General features: G+C 50.3%; 1 protein-coding gene across 25 annotated transcripts in view; it reads left to right on the top strand.

The window, feature by feature from the left end:
- Positions 1-24,566, top strand: part of OTOF (otoferlin) — a 108,691-nt gene that overhangs the window by 5,512 nt on the left and 78,613 nt on the right. For all 25 annotated transcript variants that reach the window (XM_052809657.1, XM_052809655.1, XM_052809653.1 and 22 more), the window contains exons 2-3: positions 1,752-1,810; positions 12,730-12,818. In XM_052809657.1, the coding sequence (XP_052665617.1) occupies positions 1,752-1,810; positions 12,730-12,818 (148 nt within the window). The remainder of the gene's footprint in view (positions 1-1,751; positions 1,811-12,729; positions 12,819-24,566) is intronic.

Here is a 24,566-nt window from a genome sequence, read left to right as displayed (position 1 = left end):
GCAGGCTGCTGTAAGGTCTCCCTGGAGCCTTCTCTTCTCCAGGCTGAACAACCCCAACTCTCTCAGCCTGTCCTCACAGCAGAGGTGTTCCACCCCCCTGATCATCTTTATGGCCCTACTCCTGCTGGCTCCATCCCAGTGGAGGACTGGTCCCATTCCCATTCCCCGTCTGGGTTCCCCTGCTTTGGGTGAGGAAGGGCTGGGCTGCATCCCACTGCAGCTCCCATCCCACCCCAGGGAAAGCGAGGAGGGAACCAGCACTGGGTCCCTTTGCACTGGGAGGCAGCCAGTGTGCACAGGGCGAGGGTGGGCAGCCATCCCATAGCCCTTGAGGCTTGTGGGTCTCCTCCACCCTCACCCGGAGTCGGTTGGCATGAGAAAAATACGGTGCTCTGCCTATATCGCCGAGAAACTCGGCGGGATACAGGACACACCTTCTGGGTTTGCTTTACCCAGGTCGGATGTTGCAGACAGCAGAAAGCCTGACAAAATCATTTTCTGGCTCTCCTTGGGTAATAGTTAAATTAGAAAGGGATGGGGCATTCCCTGCCAAGAGCCGTGTCAGCAGGATGTCTCAGTCTTTGGTAAAACCAAGTAAAAGTTGACCCTGCAGCAGTAAGGGGTACCCTGGCATCCACTTACCCTGACCACAGGTTGTCTGTGCAATGCTGGGCCCAAACCAGGCTCATGCACAGAGATGTTTTTAATTACCCAGGAGACAGTTTTCTTTTCTGGAAGGGAAAGCCTCAATGTGATTCAGTGATTAAATATTAGCATTTTTATAAGTTTTCCTCCTGCAGTGTTATGAAGTGGATATTAACTAGAAATATTGATTCAAGGGAGTGTGTGTAGCTAAGGTTATCCTACCAAGAGCAGCTGAAAGCATGGGGCAACCTAGGAGCTGGGGCTCCTTGGGAAAACCTGATTACTTCAATAACTAATGCACATGCCTGGCTGCTCTCCCTGGGCTGTCCCTCCACAGTAGCTTTTCCTCTCATCCCATCACTGACCGGGGGCTTTCGAGGCTCCCCTGCCTGCACAGGCAGAGCAGCCTCAGCTCCTCACCTTCCTCAAATCCCTGCCCTGGGACAGTGCCCGGCGGATCCGGGGGTGCGGCGGTGGAGGGATGCTGCTGTCGGGGTGGGCACGTGTGGCTGCATCCACATGGTTGGACTCAAACCTCCAGATCCTCTGCTCTCTGCAGGAGCTGGGGTGGTTTTCTTGGGGTAGCCGGTCCTAAATCTCATCCCTGGGGTTCGAGCGTGCTTCTGGGGTGTGTAGACCTGCATCCCAAAACTCCAAAGCCTGAGGACCCCCTGTTCAACCAATGCAGAAACTGCCACCATCCCCCTCCCCTTGCTCTGTTTCATCTGCTCTGCAATAGATGGGACAAGACTTGAGCGCACCAATTAAGCGTACTCCGGAAAAACCTTCTTAATTAGCTCTTAAAAGAGGTTAATGTGGTGTTTAGTGCCGGTGCGGGCGAGCTGAAGCTGGATTCACCCTCTTGCGTGGGCTGTCCCCCCTTTGCACACACGCACACGTGCCTGCAGTGCTCTCACACCTTCGCAGACGCCTTTTCCCCACCCCGGGTGATGCCCACGGACCGTGTGCCATCGAGGCCACCCCTGCGGACCCCGACCCCGGGGTCTCGCTGCCGCCGGTGCTGTGCAGCTCCCACCCCGTGTCTGCTGCTCCGGCTGCCCCTCGCCTGGCTGCAACCAACCTTATTTTTCCTCTCCCCTCTCCAGGGCTCTCCTTCTACACCCGAGTGCTTGAAAACTGCGAGGACGAGGCCAGGTTTGATGAGGTAAGAGAAGACGTGTTTTCTTCCCGGTCTGTCTCACACATCTGGTTTGCTTTGCCGTGACTCCCCTTCTGGATGAAGATCCCCGTTCCCCAATTTAAGTGTGTTGGCATCTTCGTTGTCTGCTCCAGGGTTTCTCCTGGCAGGTACCAAATGGGTCTCTTGGCCGTGGTCTGGCTGGGGCTGAGGACACGGGCTGTCCTGTGACCTGGGAACAGCCCTACACCATTTCTCCATGGGGCGATTAATTAAAAAAAAAAAAAACAAACAAAAAACCCACCCTGTTGTTTGCACTGAAGTTTCAGGAAAAAATTACTTGTCTCCACTGGGCAAATCCCACTGGGCTCTTGGCTCTCCTTTTCCTTGTCTCAGGGGGAAAAACTCCTCCTTGTTTTAAATCCCTGGTGCGTCAGTTGTTGATGCTCACCCTGCCAGCCTGCCCCTTCGTCTGCATCCCTCAGCTCACACTGGGTAACAAACCGATTGATCTGCTTCAGGTGCCGATCAGATTCTGTATTGGCCTTCAGTGCTCAGTTTGGGGCTTGGAAAGGGACAGAGAAGGATTTGAAACCCAAGTCCTGTGTGGTTTTAAAATACAGCCTTTTCTTAAGCAGTTACCAAGAAAATATTCTGAGATGACTGAAATAAGGTCACCCACACAAGCAGGGAATAGAGTTGCTGCTAAGTCACATTCAAAATGGAAATATACTTTCAAAAGAGAACGGATATTTCCTCTGATTGCTTTGTGTTTCTCGTAGAAGATAACCTGTTCCCAGGGGCTGGAGAATACAAGAGGCTATGAGGAATACTAAGATCTTTTATCGCTTTCTAAAGCTTTTTCCACCTTTAGCAAATAAGGTTTTGTCCTGGTTCCAGGCATGGGATGTTTTTATGTGGTGATAAATCCCGTGGCGTTCCCAGCCTGTGTGGCCAGAAGCACGCCCATCTCTTCCCTGCCCCTGGCATGGGTTAGTCCTCGTTCCAAGTTTTAGGGGAAGAGCTTAATCTCAGGCTCCCCTAAACTGCAGGGAGGATTAAGGGTCAGGGGAAGCCTGCGTAGGATCTGCCCCTGATAGCTCCAGGTTTGCATGGGATCGGTGAGGCACGGCAAGAAGGCAGCTGGAGATGTGGCTCCAACCACGCTCCTCCAAAGCCGAGGCAGCCGGGGGAAGCTGCTGATGGTAACGAGATGCAGATTTCTATAGATCTGCACACAGCAATTTGTTAGTATAATAACTGATTTGAATAACAACCACGGAGGTGTGCACTGGTGGAGCTGCCTGTGTCTCAAAATGCTTTGTGATCTGAATGAGGAGACCGTTCCCTGCCGGGGCTGAAGAGCTGGAGGCTCCGCTTGCTCTCTCAGGCTCTCTCAGGCTCGGTGGGATGCCGGATGGCAGCTGCTCCGAGTGCTTGGTGCTGCACAGTGATCCTGGAGCATCCCAGCCAAGCTTGGAGCATCCTAGCCAAGCTCGGAGCCCCCTGTGGTCCCAGGCAGCGTGCAGGAGAAAATGGGCACTTGGTGCATGTCAGGACAAGGACTAGAGAACTTAAAAGACAGCAGGTATAAGAAAGCCTTGAGCTACAGGTGTATGTTAGTGTGCTTCGTATTTTCTTCTAGTGCCTCTTACTGCATCTGTGGGGATGAGCCCCAGGCTGTCCCCATCTCTCTCTTTAGATCATGTTTATTACAGTTCCTGCTGTGAAATCCTCGAGTAAACCTGGTTAGAATCAGCCTGGTAGTATCTACACAGTGAATTGCAGCAGAGTGAGGCAAGCTGATTTGGAGCAACCTTGCATGCCCGGACCAAGCTTTGGGCTCTTCTCATCTCCTTGCGCCGGGTGATAGGCGATGCATTGGCAGCAGCTAGGCTGTACCCAGCTCCCGGCTCCCCCACACTGCAAATACCCTGATTTTTCTCATCAACCACTTGGCTCCAGCCAGAGGAAACTCCAGCGTGAATCAGAGGTTGCTTTGCGCTGGGGACCAAGGTCAGCACGGAGCCCTGGCAGAGATGACATGAGGGTGTGCAACTGCTGGTTGCTCCAGGTCTTGAGACCTGCCAAAAATGAGTAATCCCAGTGGTTTTTAAGTTAAGCACCTTCTTAAGTCTTTCCCGTGTCGGTAGGAGAGTGCTCATGCCCTGACCGACTGCCCCATCAGTCAGGCTTTTATCCTCTGGGTCACGCAAGGTCTTCACAGCATCTAACAGATGAGCCGGCATGTGTGTAGCCACTCCGTGAGGCATTCAGTTACCTAAACGTGTGCTAATGCCATGATGTGTTCTGATAGTTTGATGTGTTCTGGTGGCACGGAGCGAACAACGCAAAAAACCACGCAGAAAGCGACGGGGGGGACTGCCAGTGAGATCTACATTACTGCAGTTCGGAGGGGAAGGCAAGCCTACGTTTCTGGGTTCGCCTTCCCAGCTTTGCTGGGGGCTTGCTGGGAATTCAGCCACGTCTGCAAGATCAGCCCAAGTGGGCCATGCCTCCTGTACGGCTAGGAATGGGGCACCTGCAGCTTGCCCTTCTCTGTAAATTGCAGAGAGCTCTGTAAGAGCAGTAATACCGGTGCTGTAGCCCTGCCGCACACTGGGAGGCTGAATGCTGGTCCCTGCTTGCGCGTAGCTGGTTACTGGGGCTGGAGATAGCTAGCTGCCTTTAGGAGGAACAGGCTGGACACTTGCACAGATGCATCATCCTTATCATGTAGGGCAGAGCACAAGCCACAGCAAAAGAGGTGCAATCCTGTTTCTTCTTTCCTTATTAAATCTCTCGTTATCTCATGCTGCTGAAGGACTCCCTGATGCAATGGCCACGGACGACAAACCTGCTGTGAGCTAGGGAACGTGTCTTGAGCTGCCTGGAGTAATTAGCTGATGAGGCTATCCAGGAAAGCAGATATTGCCCTTTGAGTGTACACACAAGGCAAGTTATCGTGCCACTGATGACAAGCCCAGCTGATGAACTTTATTGAATAAAATTTTATTATTGCATCACTGCAGCACTCAACTATTCCTCTGCTATTCCCCCACACAAGGCTATCGCACGGGGACCTTTTGCAGGGAGGTGGTGGGTGCATGTGGTCTGTAATGCTTGTGATGCACAAAATTGAGCTGTCTTCTAGATGAGCCCTGATGGCTGGAGCAGTATCAAGGGGTCTGCCTGGGGGCACTGCCAGTTTGGGACAGTTGAAGATGAGCAGGAGGGTCTGCCTGCCCTCCAGTCCCTCTGCAGGAGCGGTTTTATTCCCTCTTCAGCTTCCTAGTTCTCCTTGAACGTTGCAATGAATTAATACCGGTGGGATGAGAGGTGGGGTGTTATTTCTCATTACTCTCCAGTTACCCGTGCACCCTCCTAGTGCTCACGTGGTTCCTTGCACTGATCATTTATGAACCAGAAGCTTCAGAAATGACCGTATTTCCTCCTGCTTTCCTCTCAAAATGGGGTAAAATGGTGACCTTGTGTCTGGGGGGTGATTTGGATGGGGGGATGTCTCATCCCCCGTGTGGGGAAGGCTTCCGAAGCTGAGCTGGCCGATCTCTCATCTCTGTGAGAGGAGATGAAATGGCGTGAGGATGAAGAGGATGCTCCCTCCCTGCAGAAAAGTCACATTAGGTTCATGTGAAGCCAAAGGTTTTTTTGACAGCACTAACAAGGACATCAGCTTTCCCTGCCACCGCTTAACATTCATGAGGATCCACTACCAGGCTGAATTTGGGCTGCCCCAGTGGTTTCCATTTGTTTGGTTTCACTCTATTCCTTTTGCAATTATTTTTATTCATTGTTTAATGAATTATGCAAAGCCTGTGCTGCTCCAGAGCCTGGGGAAGATGATCTGCTGCCTATTCCAGAGGGTATGTACGGCACTATGGCTGTATTTGACTTAATTGGGACTGGCTGCATTGTGTGCTGCCTGCACCCCAAAGGGTTTCTTCTTGGAGGGGCTTGTCCCGCAGCTCTCCCGCAGGCACCCACAGGAGGGAAGGGGACTCCGGTGATGGTGCTGAGCATGGAGAGCTGTGGATGGGTCCTGTGTGGTCTTCCTTGCCTGCATTCAGTCTCTCCTAAAGGGTCCGGGACAGGCTTAGGTGCTGCTGTCAAGAAAGCCAAGACCCAGACCTGCAGCCCCGACCCAAACATCTGGAAATGCCCCCGATTAATCAGGCTTGGAGATGACAGGCAGGATGAGCATCCAGCCGAGGCTCCCAGGTGCTGCAGAAACAGGGGTGACATGGCTTAAAAAGGGGTGACATGGCTTAAAAAAGAGGGGTGACACGGCTTGCAAAGATGCCCTTTCCCAGCTCCCTTGAAGCAGTATCAGTGTAAGTGTCTGGCTTCTGCATTCTGCCAAGGCATTTTTCTGCCTCTATCTTTTTTTTTTTCTCCCTTCATTAATAAAAACAGATAAAATCGACCCAGCAGGTATCACTTGCTTAGCTTTGCACAGGGCTTTTTAAAAGGCTTTTAACAATAAAACCAGTAAGGAGAATAAACAGGCAGCCAGCCAGGGAAGGAGGAAGGGTACTGAAAGCAGGGAAGCCTTTGGGAGCAGCCCCAGCCCCAAGCAGTGCCGTGGTGGTGGATGGGCTCCCGGACCAGTGCTGCTGGCGTTTCCTAATGGGACCAGTGGGGAGGGAGCAGGGAGAGTATCCCATGGGCGTTCAGGATGGTGCTGAGCCCCATGCTGAGAGCTGCTTGCTATCAACTTGGCTATCAACAGCAGTGCAGGCACTGTGAGATGCTGATCTTAGCTGTGCACCCTCTCCCTCCCTCTTCCACATCTGGCACACAGCTGGACCAGCCCTCCTGGGGAGTGCTGGCATAGCTGTCCCCCAGGGATGGTTTTTTTCCTGGCATGTGTCCGGGAGCATGAGGCATTGGTGTGGGCAGGGAGGGGGTAGCAGGGGCTCCTCCAGCCATCCCACTGTAAACCCCCCCCCCATCACAACAGTGTCTGGTAGCTCAGGATCTTGTTCTTCACTTTCTGTGGTTCCCTTGAGCCTTAAATGCTGCCTGGTTGCCAATTCTCACCTCTTTATTTGGTGCATCACGCTTGTCTTTTCTCCCACGATGGCATCCCCAATACCTTTCCCTACAAAAATGTGAAGTAAGAGCAATTATTTCATAGAATGGTTTGGGTGGGAAGGGACCTTTCAAGGTCCATCTAGTCCAACCCCCTGCCATGAGCAGGGACACCTTCCACTAGTCCAGGTTGCTCAGAGCCCCATCCAACCTGACCTTGAACGGTTCCAGGGATGGGGCATCGACCACCTCTCTGGGCAACCTGGGCCAGTGTCTCACCACCCTCAGCGTAAACAACTTCTTCCTTGCATCTAGTCTGAATCTCCCCTCTTTTAGTTTAAAACCATTACCCTTGTCCTATCACTACAGGCCCTGCTAAAAAGTCTGTCCCCCAATTGCTAGGCAGACCATTGAGAAGGAATAAAATGGGTTTGTGGATCATACTATTACTTTAATAATGATGTAGTACTTAGACCGTGCCACGGCTGGAGGAATTCCTGATGGATATGAGATCACCAGTCCCAGGAGATCAGCTGTGGAGAGCCAGGAAGGTGGGGAGACCGTCAGGGTCAAATGCCCATCTTTGTGACAGATGAGCGACCGTCTGGCTTGGAAGGAAATAGAAAACCCCACAGGCGGCAGATTTTTTTGTCCCCACCTGGCAGCATGCAGCATCTCCTTGAATGCATCCCTTGGTTAGATGTGAAGTTAGGGTTTAGCATGAGTTTGCTTTGTTTCTTAGTTGGCACCCGCCGTGACGTCGCAGGCATGTTTTGCAAAACGCTTGGATGTTCATCTCTCTGTAAAAATGGGCTGAAAGGTTGAGTGGAGCTGCTGCTGCTGCCGGGGGAGGAGGGACAGAGGGATGTGCTCTCAGAGACCTTCCAGCCTCGTTCCCTGGGCTTCTTTGACCCCGTGGGCCGTCAGACTGCCTAATTGCATTGGATAAATGTAAAGTCTGTGGCTTTCACCCTGCAAGCCAACTCCAGCGCTCGTGCTGAAGCAGAGTGCTCGTTGCAAGCTTTTCTATTGACACAAGATGCATTTTTGCAGCAGTCCCTGCACAATCTCCTGCCGCAGGAGCCCTCTGCCACGGTCATAGTCGCAGTGAAGAGCAGCCACTAAGTGCAGCCCCTTGCAAAGGTTGGACTGTCCCAGGACGGGCAGGCTCTGGGAAGACAGACGGGTCACCTCCGTGGATGCCACATCTGGGGAGCACTTTAGGGCTGGGGGTGCATCCCAGTCCCTGGTGCTGCTGGGTTTTAGTGGCTTGGTGGAAAGCAGCTTGGGAAGGCAGGCGTGGGACTCGCTGCAGGCACTGCAGCCCCTGCAACTGAATTACTCCGGGGAACGGTTTGTGTTCGCTTCCCAGCCTGCGTTACCTGCCACACGACCAGTGTTTCCCTTCAGCCCAGGCACTCTGAATTGAGAGCACATAACGCCTCAGGGCCTGTTATAAATTAACCGAGAAAACTTCAGCTCTAAAACATTTACCCTCTTTCATCGCTTACATGAAGGGCAGCACCCAGCGAGGGTGTCGAGGGAAGGAAAACCTGCCTGCAAAGAGCCGAGGCTGCACAAATGCAATGCAGCTCCTGGGTGACCTGCAGCTGCTTCGGTGCCAGTGAGAGCAGCAAAAATTTGCGGTGCGATGATGCCTGCCCCGGCAGAGCCTGTGCTAGGGGCTTTTAGCAGGGTGCCTGTCTCCAGGCTCCTTTCTGGAGGTGCTTAGCTTGGGCTGGTGGCATTGCTTTGCCTCTCCGCGTTGCAAAGGGAGCGCCGTCTTCAGCCCAAGGGCAGTTCCCTTGGTGCATCTCCACAGGCAGCGAGGAATGAAATCTAAAAAGCCAAATGAAAGAGTTTAGGTAGCACCTTACTTGGTGGGAGAACACAGGGCAAAGGCTGGGGAGCTGAAGCCCATGAATTCAAAGCAGAAATATGGTGCAAATGTTTATCGCTAGAAGGCAATCAGCTGTGGAAACCACTTATCTGAAAGTGTAATTAAATGTTGTTGCTTGAATTCTGGGATGTCTTCTTTTCCTGTTTCCCTGTTTCCATATAAAAATATGTTCTGACTGCGCTACGAGGCTTATCTGTTTGATTTAGGAGCCTTTGAGTGAAACACGAAAATCTGTGGTCTGGGTTGCTTAAGAGGTCAGGCTGAGCGACTGTAATAATCCTTTCCAGGCTTAAAAGATAATAATAATAAAAAATATCTATCTTAGGAGGGAAAGCATATCACTCAGTTCTTTTGAGCTGGGTTTTTTTTTTTTTTTGTGCCGAGGCTGAGGTGGCTGTTGTTAACTCAGAGAGATAAAGCACAGAGACCTGCATTTTCATTTCCCAGCCAGGCTGACTTGCCACTGTCAGACCTCCACCCACAAGGTGCTAGATGTGGTCTGGGTGCTCCAGACCCACCACCCGCCTCTCCAAAATACTCAAAATCGAACAACAGTTGGAGAAGCTGACAGCAGCCTTAGGGGGAGCAATGCCCCAGGATTCACCAGTGCACAGGACAACATGTTTATAAAATGAAGGGGGGGGGGGGGGGAATAAGTTTGTAGAACTCATGGCTGGGTGCCACAAGTCGATGTGAGTGGTTTTGCACGCACTGGAATAAAACCAAGAGGAGACTGAGGGTGACTGGGCAGACCAGCAGAGCATGGGTCATGGGTTGGGGAAGATCGTGCAGAAGTTTGTTCATAGCCTGAGGGTCTGAGTGCCCATTCCTTGTCCTGTTTGTGTTTTTTTGGGGGGGATTTTGGACAGCTTGCAGAACAGGGTGTCCTCCTTAATCTGAGGTATATAGTCATGGCTAGATAGTCTGTCCAGAAAGGATAAAAGGAGTGTGACCCCCTCCCAAGGGTGAGCCATGGCTCGGTTTGTACCCTGGATGTGCCAGAGTTTCTCCAGCGATGGAGAGCCCAGACGAGGGGTGTTGATTTAGGTAGGTAACCTCTAAGCTTCTAAGTCAAGGTGGAGGAATCCCAACCCTGATTTTGAAGCCCAGAGAGCATCTGCATTCCATCCAAAACGATTTAGCCAAATTCAGCGGATCTGCAGCAGAATTCAGATCTGAGCCCCTTTCTGAAGCCCAGCCCCAAGAAACCAGGGATTACACCATGAAGGGATGATTTCTGACGGTGGAAAATGGTACCCTGTATTACATTCCCCAGGATTTTAGGCAAAACTCCAAGTGCTTTAACCAAATTGCTTTAGTGCCTCTAGACAGGTGGGTCCCTCTGGAACTGGAAGTGTGCAAGCACGTGTGCGGGCACATGTGCAGGGAGTGCTCCCAGGACGATACGGCACATCGCAGAGCACAGCAGATGGAAGCGTGCTCCTCCCCGCCGTGCATCACTTGCCGGCCCCCCAGGGTTTGCTGCAGCAGCAGCAGCGGATGGGCTGCAGCGTCAACATCCCCGGACGAGCTTCTTGGTGCGGAAAGCTGTCGGCCAGGCTGTTCAGCGGGGATCCTGGGAGCCTTTCTAGGCCACTGCGCTTTCCAAATGACCTTATTTGTTATTTTGCTTCCTGACAAACCTCTAACCGAGGCAGGGGTGCCTACACATAGTTATTTCTGAGCCTTATTTTGGTAGCCACACCCGAGCTTTGGGATCTGCGGGTTGCAGAGGACCTAACTGTAGAGCAGGACTTCCCTGTACTCAGTGCTGTGCGTACCCAGAGAGCAAGGATGGCCCCTGTCCTCCACCCTCTACCCAAGGATGGGGAACAGAGACTTACCCAAATGTGTTTGTGACAGAGGCAGGGATGCCTGCTCATTCCAGTTCCCCCCCCAAATGTGGTCTGTGGACAGAGAATGCTATTTCTGAGGAAGGAAGAAAAACACCCCAGGACCTGGCTGTGTCCAGCAGCAGAGCTCTGCTGGGGTTTCAGGAGGTGCTTCCAGACTTCTTTAAACTCCCAGTCTGTGTAAGCAGAAAAAAAGCCTGTCCTTGGACCATGGTTTATTCTTCTATGAAGGTAGTGGAGGGGTTTGGGTTTGTCTTGTGCTGGCCAAGGCTCTGGACAGAGGGATCAAAGCTGAGGCTCTGTTGATCCTCTGGTGAGGATGCAGACAGGAGGTTTCAGGAAGGACCAGCAGGATCCTTTCAGTACTTAAGGAGGGCTTAAAGGGGGCTTATAAGAAAGATGGGGACAGACTTTTTTGCAGGGCCTGTAGCAATAGGACGAGGGGTAATGGTTTTAAACTAAAGGACATTAGAATCAGACTAGATATAAGGAAGACTTTTTTTATGCTGAGGGTGGTGAGACACTGGCCCAGGTTGCCCAGAGAGGTGGTTGCTGCCCCATCCCTGGATCCATTCAAGGTCAGGTTGGACGGGGCTCTGAGCAACCTGATCTGGTTGAAGATGTCCCTGCTTATGGCAGGAGGTTGGACTAGATGACTTTTAACGGTCCCTTCGAACCAAAACCGTTCTGTGATTTGATGATTCCATGATCCAGGCAGAAATCAGGTCCCTTGTGCTTGGGCTTTCTGTCTCCATCTCAGAAGCAACCAGAAGTCTTGATCTTGGCAGAGCGTCTTATCCCATAGTAAACCGCCACTGCTGTTAAGAGTTTCCCTTGAGAAGGTCTAAGCTCTGGTCTTGTTGGCCGTCTCGGGGCAGACACTGGGAACATCACCTCCTGCTGCGAGGCAGAATGGGGATTCCTCTGCCCAGCTGAAACTGCAGATAATAGATGGGACCAGTTTAACATCCAGAGCAGTGTGGGCAGTTGACGGGTTGCTGCTGTGCTCGTGACATGGGGTACTCTGTCCCCTTCACCAGCGTGTCTGAGGGCTGTGGTAGAGAGGAGAAGCTGGGTGGTAGGAGCATCGGGCTGATGAATCTCCACCTGTACACATTGCAGAGCCCTGAACAGTGAAGACAGGACAACTTCTCGGGCCAGAGAGGCATGGTGACAGCAGGAGGGAACAGGCAGCTCGTAATTAATCTTGGGATTGCTGGTTGTATTTATCAACCTAGCTAATAATGGCTAATGTAATCAAAGCAGTGGGAAGGAGCGAGCAGAGAGCAGTACACACACACATGCTGTAAGGGGAAGGGCTGAGTTACATCTTCATGATGGAGAGTAAATCTGGCTGCAGAATGAGGAGTGAGGCTGGACCATAAGCAAAATGGTATCACTGTCATGGGGCCATTTCTAGTTTTCTTCCATATTTCATGATTTTTTTTCATTTGCTTCCTTGACTCACTGCGGAAAACGTAGAAGTGGGAAAAAAATAGCTTAAAAATGAGTGTTGGCATATTTCTGAAGAGTCACTAATTTCTTCCTGTGAAGTCACTTGATAAGCACTTTCCTTTCAAGACTTTGAATGCAGTTCTGCCGCTCCTGTAAGTGATGCAGGGCTCAACCCTGCTGCCTCCACATCCAGGGTGTCACGTTCCCATCCCGCGATGCACCGAGAGCAGCTTGGCAAGGGGGTGTGCTTTGCTTTGGGAGGTCACAGGAGACCTGTGCCTTGGAAAACTGCAGGCAGCTCAGGTGGTTTAGCCTGGCAGACTGATTTCTTGCCTTGGGAAACAAAAAAAACCCCACAAATGAAAGTGATTATATGTATTAAAAATGTGTTTTTATATATATAATATACGTGTGTGTGTGTGTGTGTGTAATATGTGTACACACACACATTTATACAATGTATGTATATATTTATACTATCTACCTATTGGTATATCTATCTAGAAAATATTTGGCACCGAGATACATTCTTAGTGAGACCCTTGTAAAACAGCCCTGCCTGCCTTTTTGCTGGGGAAAAGAGGTAGTTAGCCTTTTTCCATGGTCATCTCAGCTCCATCCTCATCACTTCTGCAGCAGCTCCCTGAAACAAGCCTGAACATCTCCCTCTCATCCTTTCTCTGCAGACCTTCCGCTGGCCAGTGGCAAGCAATATTGATGGGAATGAGATCCTGGAGATCCAGGTGTTCAACTACAGCAAAGTCTTCACCAACAGGTGAGAGCGTGGTCTGTCCTTCCCTCCCACCGACCCCCCAGGTCCTCTCCGGTGGGAAGGGGGAGCTCCTGCTTGAGCTGCAGCAACATCCCCATTTGGTTTGGAGACTGGATGGTGAGGAAGACGTTGGTGATTGATGTCTCCTGGGAAGGGCAAGGAAGCTCAGATGCGATGTGTACAGCTCAGCGAGTGAGGTTGCTAACCACCAGCAAGTAGATGGTGGTCAGTGCCATGTCCATGCCATGGTTTTCCCAAGGTGCTGCCATTTGGTTCAATACAATTTGCATGTCTTTAAGAGAAACTGAAATCTTTTGGTTAATTAGCAAGGTGGAAGTCGATACCTAAATGTAGTGCCTCAGCTTTTGCAAATTCTCCACCTGTTCATTTATCTTATTCTTGTAATTTTTTCTCACATAAATACTATGGTGGTTGCCATGCCTTATGTATTATGTGCAGTGTTATGAGCATTTTTTAACATCTCTTACAGTCTAATTTTGCCCCCACATTAATAATGAACACGAGAGAAGGAAATCTTGTCTGTCCCTTCTGTCAGCCTTAGTGTATATATCCTACATTCGTCCATGTTGCCATTGCAAAAATATGGGAGCATTTCACAAAAACCTGAGTGGCATATGTGAATTGTCCTACAGAACATTTACATTGACATTAAAGAGGGGAAAGGAAAAAAGAGCTGAGGAAGGGCTCTTGCTTGTGGTTGGATGTTGCACTAACATTTTTGCCCTGAAATCCTGTGTCTTCCCCAGCTGGAGCTCAGCAGGGTCTCCTGAACATCTCCCAGGCACATGTGCATGCAAAAGCTTGCTTCTGAGCCAAAAAAATGAGGAGACAGACAGATGGCATGCAATGCAGGCACGCTAAATATACATGATTTAAAAAAAAAAAGAGGCAACAAAAAAATGAGAAAAAAAAAATTACCTACCTTTGTCTTGCTTTTAAGTAGGAGCTTGAATAGCACAAGGACAGTTGAAAAAACTTGTTTTATTCAGTCAGTCGCTGGGAGGAGGAAGGCAAGGAGTGCCCAGAGGGTCCCAGCCCAGGTGGATGAGTTGGGTGGGAACGGATGGCGGATACAGGCAGAAGAGTGGTCCAGGGCTTGTGGGGCGATCTCAGCTCTGCCACAGGAGCCACACGTAGTACAAGTCACTCTGAGCTGTGTTCAGATCACCTCCATAGGCACCTGCATTGAGATAGTGCAGTTGTGGTGGTCACTAAGTTCATGAGTGATGGGCGCATGGAATAGGAGATCTGACTCATTTCTGCAGCCCTGAAGTGCCCCCGGGTCCGTGTGAGAAGGGTCTCCTCAGGGGCTCTGGGCAGCAGATGGGTGACGGGAGCCCGAGACGGACAGATGCAGACCTGGAGATCCACCTCCTTCCCCAGCCAGTGTCAGCTCCAGCCTCTGGAACCTGCTCTTCATGTTGCATCTGTGACAGCAGTGGGTTTTCTTCGACTGGATGCTCCTTCAATGCCTTCCTTCACTGTCTACACCCCTGGTGTGAGCAAGCAGCCTGGATACTGCCATGAATTTGCACAGGCTTAGTGCAGCCAGCAGCTGGACAACGTGAAGGGTCAGAGCATCCTTCCATCCATGATGGCTTGAAGCTTCATGTCTTCATTACCCGGCAGAATTGAATGAAATCATGCCACCTGAATCAGATGCTTTTGCCCCAACAAACTGCATGTCAGGATGTACCCAATTTACCTCCTGGACAGCAATCTTGCGTGCTCTGCTCACAAAGAAGCAATCCCTTCTCTCCCCGTCTTAAAACCTGAAAAAAAATCCACTTGAAAGATGCAATAAAAAGCAGAAAGTGGTGTTTCTGTGTCTGGAAATGAAGAACTGTAACTGTTCCTCCATGGAATTGAGAATTGGAAAGGCCAGGGCACACCAGCAGGTTGCGCTGATTAGAGGCTGAGAAAGTGATCACTCAGGTAATTCCTTCTACTTTCAATGTGACCAAAGTCTCAGAAATTTCCAAACACCCAACACAAAATAAACATCCAGCTAGTTCAGCCAAAATGCTTAAAGTGCCTTTTTTCCATTGGTGAGTTGCACATGTATCAGCCAGCCGAGAGCCACTTCTACTTCCAACATGACCTTCTGTTTTATCATTTTCATCACTTTAGATATTTTCCTCAGTTTGTCTTTGACACCTGAGGGCCTGGGCTACTGCAGAGGAGCAGCCTTACCTTTGAGCAGCATTTGCTGATGCTGCAGGGGAGCAGGCTGCAGCCATGTCCCAGTGTCCTGGCTGGGCTTGCACTGCCCAGGATGAAGCTTGCATCTCTTTATCTTCTGCTGCAATCTCAGCTAGCTCAGCTGACGCTTGCGTGCCGCAACCCCGTCTTCAACGTGAACTGAGCAGTGCCATTAACTTTATTCCTTACCATTCAGGGATGGCCAGATCTGCAGTGGGCAGGAATCTGGTTCCAACGCCCCATGAGAACTGCCTTCTTCCATCAATTTAGTCCCCCCATGGTACAAAAAAAACCCCACATGCCGTGTTTCTTGTTCCAGGGACCCAGGAGTCTGAGCTGAGGCAGCTGGGTGTCTGCAGCACGTGAAACCAGGAGCATCTCTGCCCATTGCTCGGCAGGCATGTTCTGCCCTCAAAAGCTCTTGCACATTTGTAGTCAAAGCACCTCCCAATCTTGTTTATGAGAAGGCCATTCTTGGCACCTCTCATTGCACAGTGGTTTTTACCATCTCAAATCATCTTTGCAGTTCTTTATCCCACTAACGTTCAACTTTCAACGTCCTCCCTCTAAAGTACAGGCACAGGCTGGATGCATCCACTGCATCTCCCCAGCTCTGCAGACTGAGGATGAAATACATCTCTCTTCCCCCCATCCCTCCTCTGGTCGTGCAGTTATGGATTAATTGGTTGTTTATTCACCGTGCTGGGCTGCTGGTGCACCACACTCCCTGGAGCTGTCGCGTTCATGGAAGTCGAGTCCATTTTCTGCGAGCCTGAGGTGCAGATGTTGCTTCTTGGAAGTGCTTTTGGCACATGACTGCCCTTTTTGTTTGGCTCGGGCATATCCCAAGGTCCCCACTGCTCTGCGTGGCTGCCTCCACTCTCTCCTGGTTGACAGGTCTGTCAATCTTCACATTATTTGAAAATTTGATTGTAAGTTATTTTTACATCCCAGTTACTGATGTAGTAGTCATGGGCTTAATAGCAAAATTGCACCGTAGCACTGTCATTCAAAGATGATTTTCAGCTGATGTCCTATTTTTAGAATTTCTCCATTAATCTGCTCTTGTTAGTGTGTAGCACTGGTAGCAGGCAGTGTTAAACCAAACATTTTGTAAGAACCTGCTCCTTCCATGCAATTACCAAACAAACCAACCCCGAAGCAGCAAACCGAGCTTGTTTTGACAGGCTCTATCTCCTCATAAACCTACCTTGAATGTCATTGATTACACCCCAGTTTATAACTGCTTCTCCATTGAATCCTGTACAAGCTTCCCTATTCTTTTCCTAGGATGGCTGCCAGGTTAGCCTGGCTCTCTTCATTCACCCCGTATGAACTCTTTGCTGTGCTGGGATTTCTCTATTATTCCAACTTCATTAAGAATTGATATCACTGGAACAGAGGCTGCTGGTTCTTTTGTGCTGATTACCCACAAACTACCCCTGGCCTGCAACAACCAACAGAAATATTTATCCAGCATATTTGCCTATTTTGCATCGTTACAGGCTGGAACAGGAGCTGCTGCTCCTGTTTCTGGGGTGCATTTGCCTTGAAATCATAGAATCATCTGATTATAGAACTGTCCTTGCTGCCCATCTTTGCTTTGGGCCACTGGAGCAACCCAGCCCTGCAGCCCAGCCCAGGAAAGGAGCCGAGATCAAAGAGCCCCTTCAGCAAACGCCAAGCAAGACATCTCCCCTGGCTTTGCCTTGACAGCTGTGGGAAGCAGAATCCCCAAAGGGGCTTCATCTCCTCTCGCTGCAACATAGGTGCCCATGGGGAGCCAGGGCTCAGCTCAGGTGCCCTTTGAGTCTCCAGCTTCTGGAAGGACCCATGTCTCCTCTAGATCCAAAGTTGTGTCTGCCAGCCCTGTGTTTGTCTCAGACATCCCAGGACGTCTGCACGGCGGCAGCAGGTACTCGTGTTTAGGTGATGGAGCTGAACCTCTGGAGAGGGGTCTGGGGGAGCCAGGAGCAGCAAGGCATGCCCTGACCCAAGGCAACGTGCTCTGGGCACAAGGAACTGAGAACTGCCTGTGGCTGAAGGATGGGCTGAAAAGGCTGAAGTTCCCTGATGCAGAAGACAACCAGGAGCCCAAAGGAGGCAATGCCAGGAGAGCCTTAGTTCAACCCTATAAGCTGCCTACTGACAGGGGAAGGAGTAAGTTTCAGACCTGAGCATCAGTGGCAGGAATCAACCTGCAGAATAGACTACTCCAAGTCATAAATATAAAGGGATTACCCAGGGATTTCTGTTCAGACTCACAGCATTTCTCCTGCTGGCTAAGAAATGTCTACACCAGGATATTGGTGCCAAGGTACAACCCATGAATCTGGCCCCATCCCACCCCTGGGCAGCTGGTGCTGAGCACCTCCCTCAAGGGAATGCAGGGAATCTGTGGTACAAAAATAAAATTAAAGCCCAGGGTCATAAGCCAGTGCTGTAACTACAGCCCATCCTTCTTGTACAGCAATGAGTTGGAGGAGGACAGACAGACATAAATCTTGGAGAGGAGGGAGAGGAGTGGCGAGAAGCAGAGCCCTGACGCTGGGCTTTGGAAAGGTGAGCCCCGGTCTCTGTGAATAATTCACACGCAGCTGATTAGTGCTATTTATCAAAGCCCCAGATAAAGGCATGACACCTGATGCAGGTCCACCCTGAATAATGGAGGGGCCCAGTGCTGAGACGTGGCTGCGTGGCTCATTGAGTTGCTTTTGTTTCCCACCTCAGTGGCCATCAGCACGCAGCTAATTAGCTGGTAAAATAATCCTTTCCTGGCCTCGGCTGGGTGCCTCAGCCTCCTTACAGCATCTGATCACATGCTGGCTCCTTGGAGGGGCTGTGGGCTCTGGTGGGTCTCGCCTCTGGGACAGTGGCTGTCCCTTGGAGCCATTCCCCGGCGTGTCTGAGTGCCCAAAGAAAGGGGCAGAGCATGCAGTTAGCAAGATAGTTCATGAGGACAGCTCAAATGGGCCAGACCAGCAGTGCCGCCAGCCCAGAAAACTGTCTCCAGCCCCTGACCAGGTAGGGCATCCCCAGGCTGGGAAACTCTCCCCTCCAGCCAAGACCCATCCAAACCACCCCAGGGATGCCCTGTCCCAGTGCAGGTGGATGAGGGGCAGTGCCAAATCCTGCCCATGGTTAATTTACTAGTGTAGATGCAGACTGAAAATTCTCCACACAAGAGAAGGACCAATAATCGTGGGTCCTACACACCCACCCTGCAGACATGAGATGCTTCATCTGATGCCACGTATCCCATCCTGGAAAGCGGGTGGTGAAGCCAAATAACTGCTGCATGGTGGGATGACCTGGGTAGAAATACTGAGACTCTACTGGAAGTCAGTTCACCTCTGTCCTTTGTCTTCTGGTCCCCTGGGGATACCTACAAAATACCTTCAAGATGGGTGAAAATTCATAGCATGTGGTCCCACAGTGAAGGGCCCTGGGAGAAGGCATGAGAGAGACGGTGCATGGTGTGAGGTCCCAGATGTGGATTTGAGTGTGTCTGAGCAGGAGAAGACACTGTGGGACACGTATGAGTGATGTGGGTGGAGGACCATACGCACAGGAGAGGGCAGAGACGCAAGAAGCAAGTGGAGGCAGCAGCCAGGGCAGCATGCTGTCCTGGTGAGACATCAGAGAGGATGGCTGTGCGGTCCAGCGGCCACAGAGCATCACCCCTGAGGAAGGAGGTCTGGTCCCTGCTGCTGCTCCCATTCCTGAACTGCTGGGACAGCCTGGACAAGCCTCTTCTGGGCCACATATTTTCCTTGTGTAGAAAACAAGGACAATACCGGTCAATGACCACATCCCTTAAGGATGAGGAACGCTGTGCAAAAACGAAGGGCTTTTGCTTCAAGGTGGTTTGTTTTCCTCTATGTCACTGTTTTCCTCTCCAGGGCAAGAAGCAGTAACCGGAGCTGGGCAAAGGCTGAAAGCCATATTACAAACCCGTCGGCTCTGCATTGGCCTGATGGGTGCTGCAGGGGTGGGGGCACAGATAACATCCCCCTGCAGAAAACCGATACCCACGGGGAAGAGGCGGGAGCTGGCTCTCCTTACCTGACAGAGAGACAGAGAGACTAATACCAAAGGCTTTTAATACAGCACTGTGCTCTCCAGGATAAAAATAGAGCTTTGTTTTGTCCTTTGTACTCTGGCTTCTCCAGCAATTAAGATCTTTGCAGAATTCAAGTCTTTCGTATGAAACTGCCTCCAACTTGCAGAAACCAGGGTGCTCACCACTTCATCCACAGAAAATAATCCGCGCAGAATCACTGTAGAAAGAGTGTAATGGAAAAAATTAACAACTCTGGCACAGTAGTTTCCCCCCTTGTCTGAGTGCCCTCCCCGTGCAGAGCAGCACTCAGACTCTGGGCAGGTAGGGATTTGCAAGAGCTGCATTTTGCAAACCAGAAGGTGCCTCGGTTTCCTTGAGACAGTGCTTGGACCGCAGCTGAGCAAGCCTTTCTGCTGCCCAGCTTGCTTAAACATTGCAGAGCTCTGAGCTGCAGCCCTTGGAGCATCGTCGGTGATGCAAGAGATTCAGTTCTCCCTAGCTTCTTCCCGCTCGGTGTGGAAGATCCCAGGGATATCCTGAGGTCAAATCCAGGGGTCTGTGTCTGACTCACCAGACCACTGGATGAGTGATGCACACATCAAGATGTTATTTTTGTCTAGAGCATTGCTAAAAGGCAGAAAACAGTTAAATCTCTACAAATCAAACTGAATATGCTTGCAACCCAGACAAAATGTTTACATAAGATCACGACACACTGGCCTCATGCTTGGTTTGCTTCTGTTTCCATCCAAAACAACTTTTTGGAGTCCCTTCCTAATTTCACCAGTAAGACAAAAAAAAATGTACGGGAAGATCTTAGGGCCACCTGCACAACTTAGGGTTTATGTTTGTCATTTTCGCATGTGATTTGGATCCCCAGACTTTATTGTGTGAAGTCCAGACTGCGCAGGTCTCTTGAGGGGGATCTTACGCCTGTCTTAGTAGTTGGGAGCAATCCAGTAACCTTGATTATGCAAACATCATTAAAACAAGCTTTTCTGCTAATGCTTTCAGCACTGGAAACGCAGAAAGTTGCTCTCCAATGCTGTTATAGGCTGTCTTCGCAACACACTGTTGGTCGTAAGAGTCCTTTTGTTTGTGTTATTAACTGTGCAGGAGCAAAAAGGATCCAATAGAACAGACAAAAGCTCTGGAACAGCTTTTATATGAGGAACTATAAATTAAATTAGTCCAATTCAAAAGAGGACATAATGAATAGCCACAAGGTTAAACTGGGGAGGAAGCAGTTATTCATCATCTGTTTCAGTAGAAAAACTTGGAAGACATGAAAACAGACAGTGGGAGGGAGGCTCAGGTTGAAGTAGGTCTTCAGATGATGCTGGGTGAGCTGTGGAGAGCCCCACCACGAGACCTGGTGGATACTGGAGGTTTACAGGTTCAAAACTGAGTGTGACATCTTCAGAGAAGAAAAATCTGCGCGAGTTTATTGAACACAAAGATATCCCCTCTGGCCCCAGGAGTCCTAAGGTGGACATCTTACATAGGCCAGAAGACTCATACTCTGGATGACAAGGTGTGATGAACTGTGGTCCTTCCTGATGTATCTGGGTTGTCATTACAAACGGATTTGTCCTCCTGAGAGCCCAGGCTCCCCCATCCTCCTGATCCATGGGCTGCACTCTTTCTTTTCATGTTCTTTCTTAAACCAGCACTTTTATTTCTTCTCCATTTTCCATTGCTCTTCTTGAGCTGTGGGATTATTCACCTCAGGAAGAAGGTCCTAGTCCAACTTCTTTTCCAGGTGATACAAAATGGATATGGCGGGGACCAGTCCAGTGAGCAGGGTCTCCTCCCACATACCCCTCCACAAAGTAGGGTAGGTGGCAAGTGCTCCAGTGCCTGAGGTTCGTGAAGCCCAGCTTAGCTTCCCAGCCCTAAGGACTGGTGTCTGTGATACACCTGCAGCTGCCCGGACCACAGGCAGGTGTATCATCTACCTGAAACCTTTCTCCTGCACGAAGCTCCTTGCAATGGGATGGCTGCAGCAAGCAAGTCTGAAGTGTCATTAAGACTTTCTAGCATCAGCTTCCATGGAAGGTAATAGATAGATGGACTGGGTGTGCTTGGTTATGACCTGAGAGGACTGATGTCACCAGGGGCAGGAGCCTGGAAAGGCAGAAGTTTCCATACCATGTCAGAGGTGCAAGCTAATCAGCCGAGACGTCTACGGAGGTATCAGCTCAGCCTTTCTGCGAGTGATACCATGTCATACAACTTGTCCAGTTTTGCAGGCAAGGCTGGCACATGAAAAAAGAGCTGAAATGCTGAGCTCCATTGGAGGAGGGAAGCTGCAGAGACAGAGACGAGCAGAGTCCAGACTTCCCAGGAGGAGCTGCAAATCATCTTGGCTCACCAAGAGCCAGAGTAAAGCGAGCAGGGGAGAAGGCAGCTGGGATGGCTGGCTGTGCTCAAGTTGGATGTGGCCAGCAAGCGATGATGTGGCTTGTGTAGTGCAAGCTTTGCAGACGAAGAGGTTTGAGCCCTTTCTTTCATTTTTTATTACCATCTGAGGCAGGCTGGATGTTTGTCTCCTAAGGGAAATGATACTTTGCTGGCTTTCAAACCCCTTGCTTTTTGTAACGCTAGAAATTCAGGTCCTCTGCCTGGAGGTCTGGAGGAGTTTGTGTTTGGGCACTTTCAAGAGGAGACCTTCCTTCTCTGGACTGATCCCCACCAAAACCATTTTGCATCACCAGGAAAAAACATTTCATGGAGATCTCTGGCAGCAACAGGACAATTCCCACCACCCAGCTTTGCCTGCCTGTAACCTGGGCATTGGGTTTAGGTCCAATGGTCAGCAGAGAAAGACCAGAACCTCCCACAAGCATTTTCTCCCCAACTCAAATACATCTAAGGCCTGTGGGACTGATTTCCTTCAAGCTTGGACAGTCCCTCCATTTGAGCACAGAGAGCTCAGGGACTGATGGTGAACTGCAGGACAGCGATGAGTAGTTGGGATGGACCCTTCCCCAGGGAGTGAGGAAAATGAGCAATCGTCAGCACATTTTAAACCCGGATGATTTTGAGTTGCATCAGGGCTTTTTGCCTTTTGGGGTTTTGTTTGGTTTTGGGTTGGTCATTGAGCAAAGTCTATTTTGGAGAAAGGGAGTCTTTCAAGATTCCTCAGACTTATATTTAAGCTTTAAAAGCAGACAGAGCATAGGTGGGCTTCCCACAAACTGCAACAATGGCCAGATCTGATATCCCTTGGCAACTTGGGTGTCTGGAGAAGGGAAAAAAAGGAAAAGAAGAGAGCACTTCTGTTATTCTTTACACAAAGACCCCAAACCACCTGACCTGACACCATGTTTTTTACATCGAGGATAGCTTTAAAATGATCTCTGGGCAGAATCTTGAGCCCAAAGTCCTCCTTGGAGGCAGCCTGAGATGTTCAATGATAGCACCTTGGCAGCTCTGCCTCCAGGGTGGAGCAAAGCCCTGCCAGGCAGGAGGTGGGCATGAAGAAGGCTTGTGCAGCAGAGCCATGCAAAGGGGACCGGTGAGCCCCTGCCCTGGACTTACCCTGTCCCAACCTCAGTCACAGCCCATCGGTGATGTGCCAAACACGACTTGGTTGGTCACATGGAGTTGGCTGTGCTTTTCCTCTTTGCCCTGGTGTGGCCCATCCCTCTCACCTTGCAGAGTTCATGCTTGCTGAGCGTTTTGCCTCAAAGCCTTCCCTGCTTCTTCAGATCTGGGTTGGTAAAATGACCCTTCATGGGTTACCGTCATTTCCATATAGCTTCTAGATTCATGCAACTGAAAACCCAAGCCCTCCTTTGCCAAAACTGGGTGAAAAGTTGAAAACAGTGATTCTCTTTTTCTAGCCATTGTAACATTTTCTAGTGTTATAATTTCTCTGTCTCCCAGCACATGAGGACATGCACCAGGGGCTAAGCTGTGGGCAGCTTGCCTCCAAGAAAGGTTTCTTCGCTGTGGGACCTTCTTACTTTGCACCAGCAGCCCACAGCCATGGCTGTCCTTTGACTCTGTGATGCTTTGCAACCAGGCAAGACTGGCTGGGAGACCAGAGATGTGCGAGGGGTCCAAAAATGGGTGCTGAGAAACCAGGGAGCGGCTCTGATGAGCATCTGGGTGGGTTGGTTTGGTCGGTGAAGCTCTTTGGGGTACCTGGCAGGGAGAGGCAATGGCTCTCTGGGAGCTCAGGCTGGAAAAGCAGAAAGTGAATGAGCTGAAAGGGAGTTGCTGTTGGATACTGGGGGAGCTGACGGTACGTTTGGAAGCTGCCATGCTTGCATTTATGTACCAACCCGTGTTTGGGCAATACCGATAAATGCAAACTGTTTCCTCTCGCAGCTGACGTGATGAGTGCCCTAGAGCTTGGATCAAAATGAAAAGCCTTTTTCACTGTCTAGCCAAATTGCAGCTTCATCTGTAATCATCTGACTCTTTAAGTTAAAGCTTCCTAAATCACTTCCCTCCTAATTACCCCCTTTGCACCAAGCCTGTGCGGTAGGCAAGTCAGAGATTACACTTGCAAGTGTATGTAATTAGTATTGTTTTGTTATCATTTGGATAACCTGGTGAAATGTAGGACACGACAGCAGTTCCATCTCAGCAGCCTCCAGATATTAAACGTTGCTTCAGTGAATTATCTTTTTTTTTCAGCAAACCCTTGCAAAAATTCTCATTAAATATAAATAGATTTTCTTTCACCCTTGAAGACAAGTAGAATAGCATAATGAGTGCCAGCAGCCCTGTTGTATTGAAATATATCTTGTCAGGTAACTAATTTGGGATGAGATTACAGATCTGGTTGCTGAAGTGGTAATTTGGCTATACTTAGACTTTTGCACGGTGTTTGACTTGGTGTCACGCAATATTTTGATTAAGAAAGGAAAAATTATGCAGAAATTTGACACGGCAGGTGCTGAAGGTGTTATGCACGTGAGCAGTGCTCGGGACCGACTACAGGCAGGGATTCGTCACCGAGGATGCTGGCAGGCAGTGGAACCCTGTGGGGACCAGACCTTGTCATACAGCAGTTTGCATTTCCCCGGGTGCAGGGAGCGGTTATGGCTAACAGCATGGGCAAGGATGCCGAGCTTGGGGAAGGCATCTCTAGGGAAGCTGGCAGGGAGCTCCTGCAACTGCTTGGCAGCCCGGGAACAACAGCATTATGTGCTTCATTGCAGTCTGAAAAAAAATACGTGCCTAGTTTCAGAGCCCGCTGCTTCAGAAAGGTGCTGGAAAAGTGGGGTTGGTTAGAGAGGAGCAGCCAGAGGCATTAAAACCTTAGCAGATCTGCCTACCCTGAAGTCAGCAGCAGCTCTGTCTGTTTGGCTTATTGGTAAGGAAAGGAAGAGGTGGCCTGACCATGGACCAAGAAGCAGGAATTTGGTGGCCATCGCTCTGGGAGCTGACAAATCCACAGGAGTTCATCAAGTCAGCAGATTTTAGCTGAGTAGGGCTGAGCCACTCCT

The sequence above is a fragment of the Harpia harpyja genome, chromosome 15, assembly GCF_026419915.1.
Source record: "Harpia harpyja isolate bHarHar1 chromosome 15, bHarHar1 primary haplotype, whole genome shotgun sequence".
Classification (NCBI taxonomy): Eukaryota; Metazoa; Chordata; class Aves; order Accipitriformes; family Accipitridae; genus Harpia; species Harpia harpyja.
This window is presented reverse-complemented; position numbering and strand designations above follow the sequence as displayed.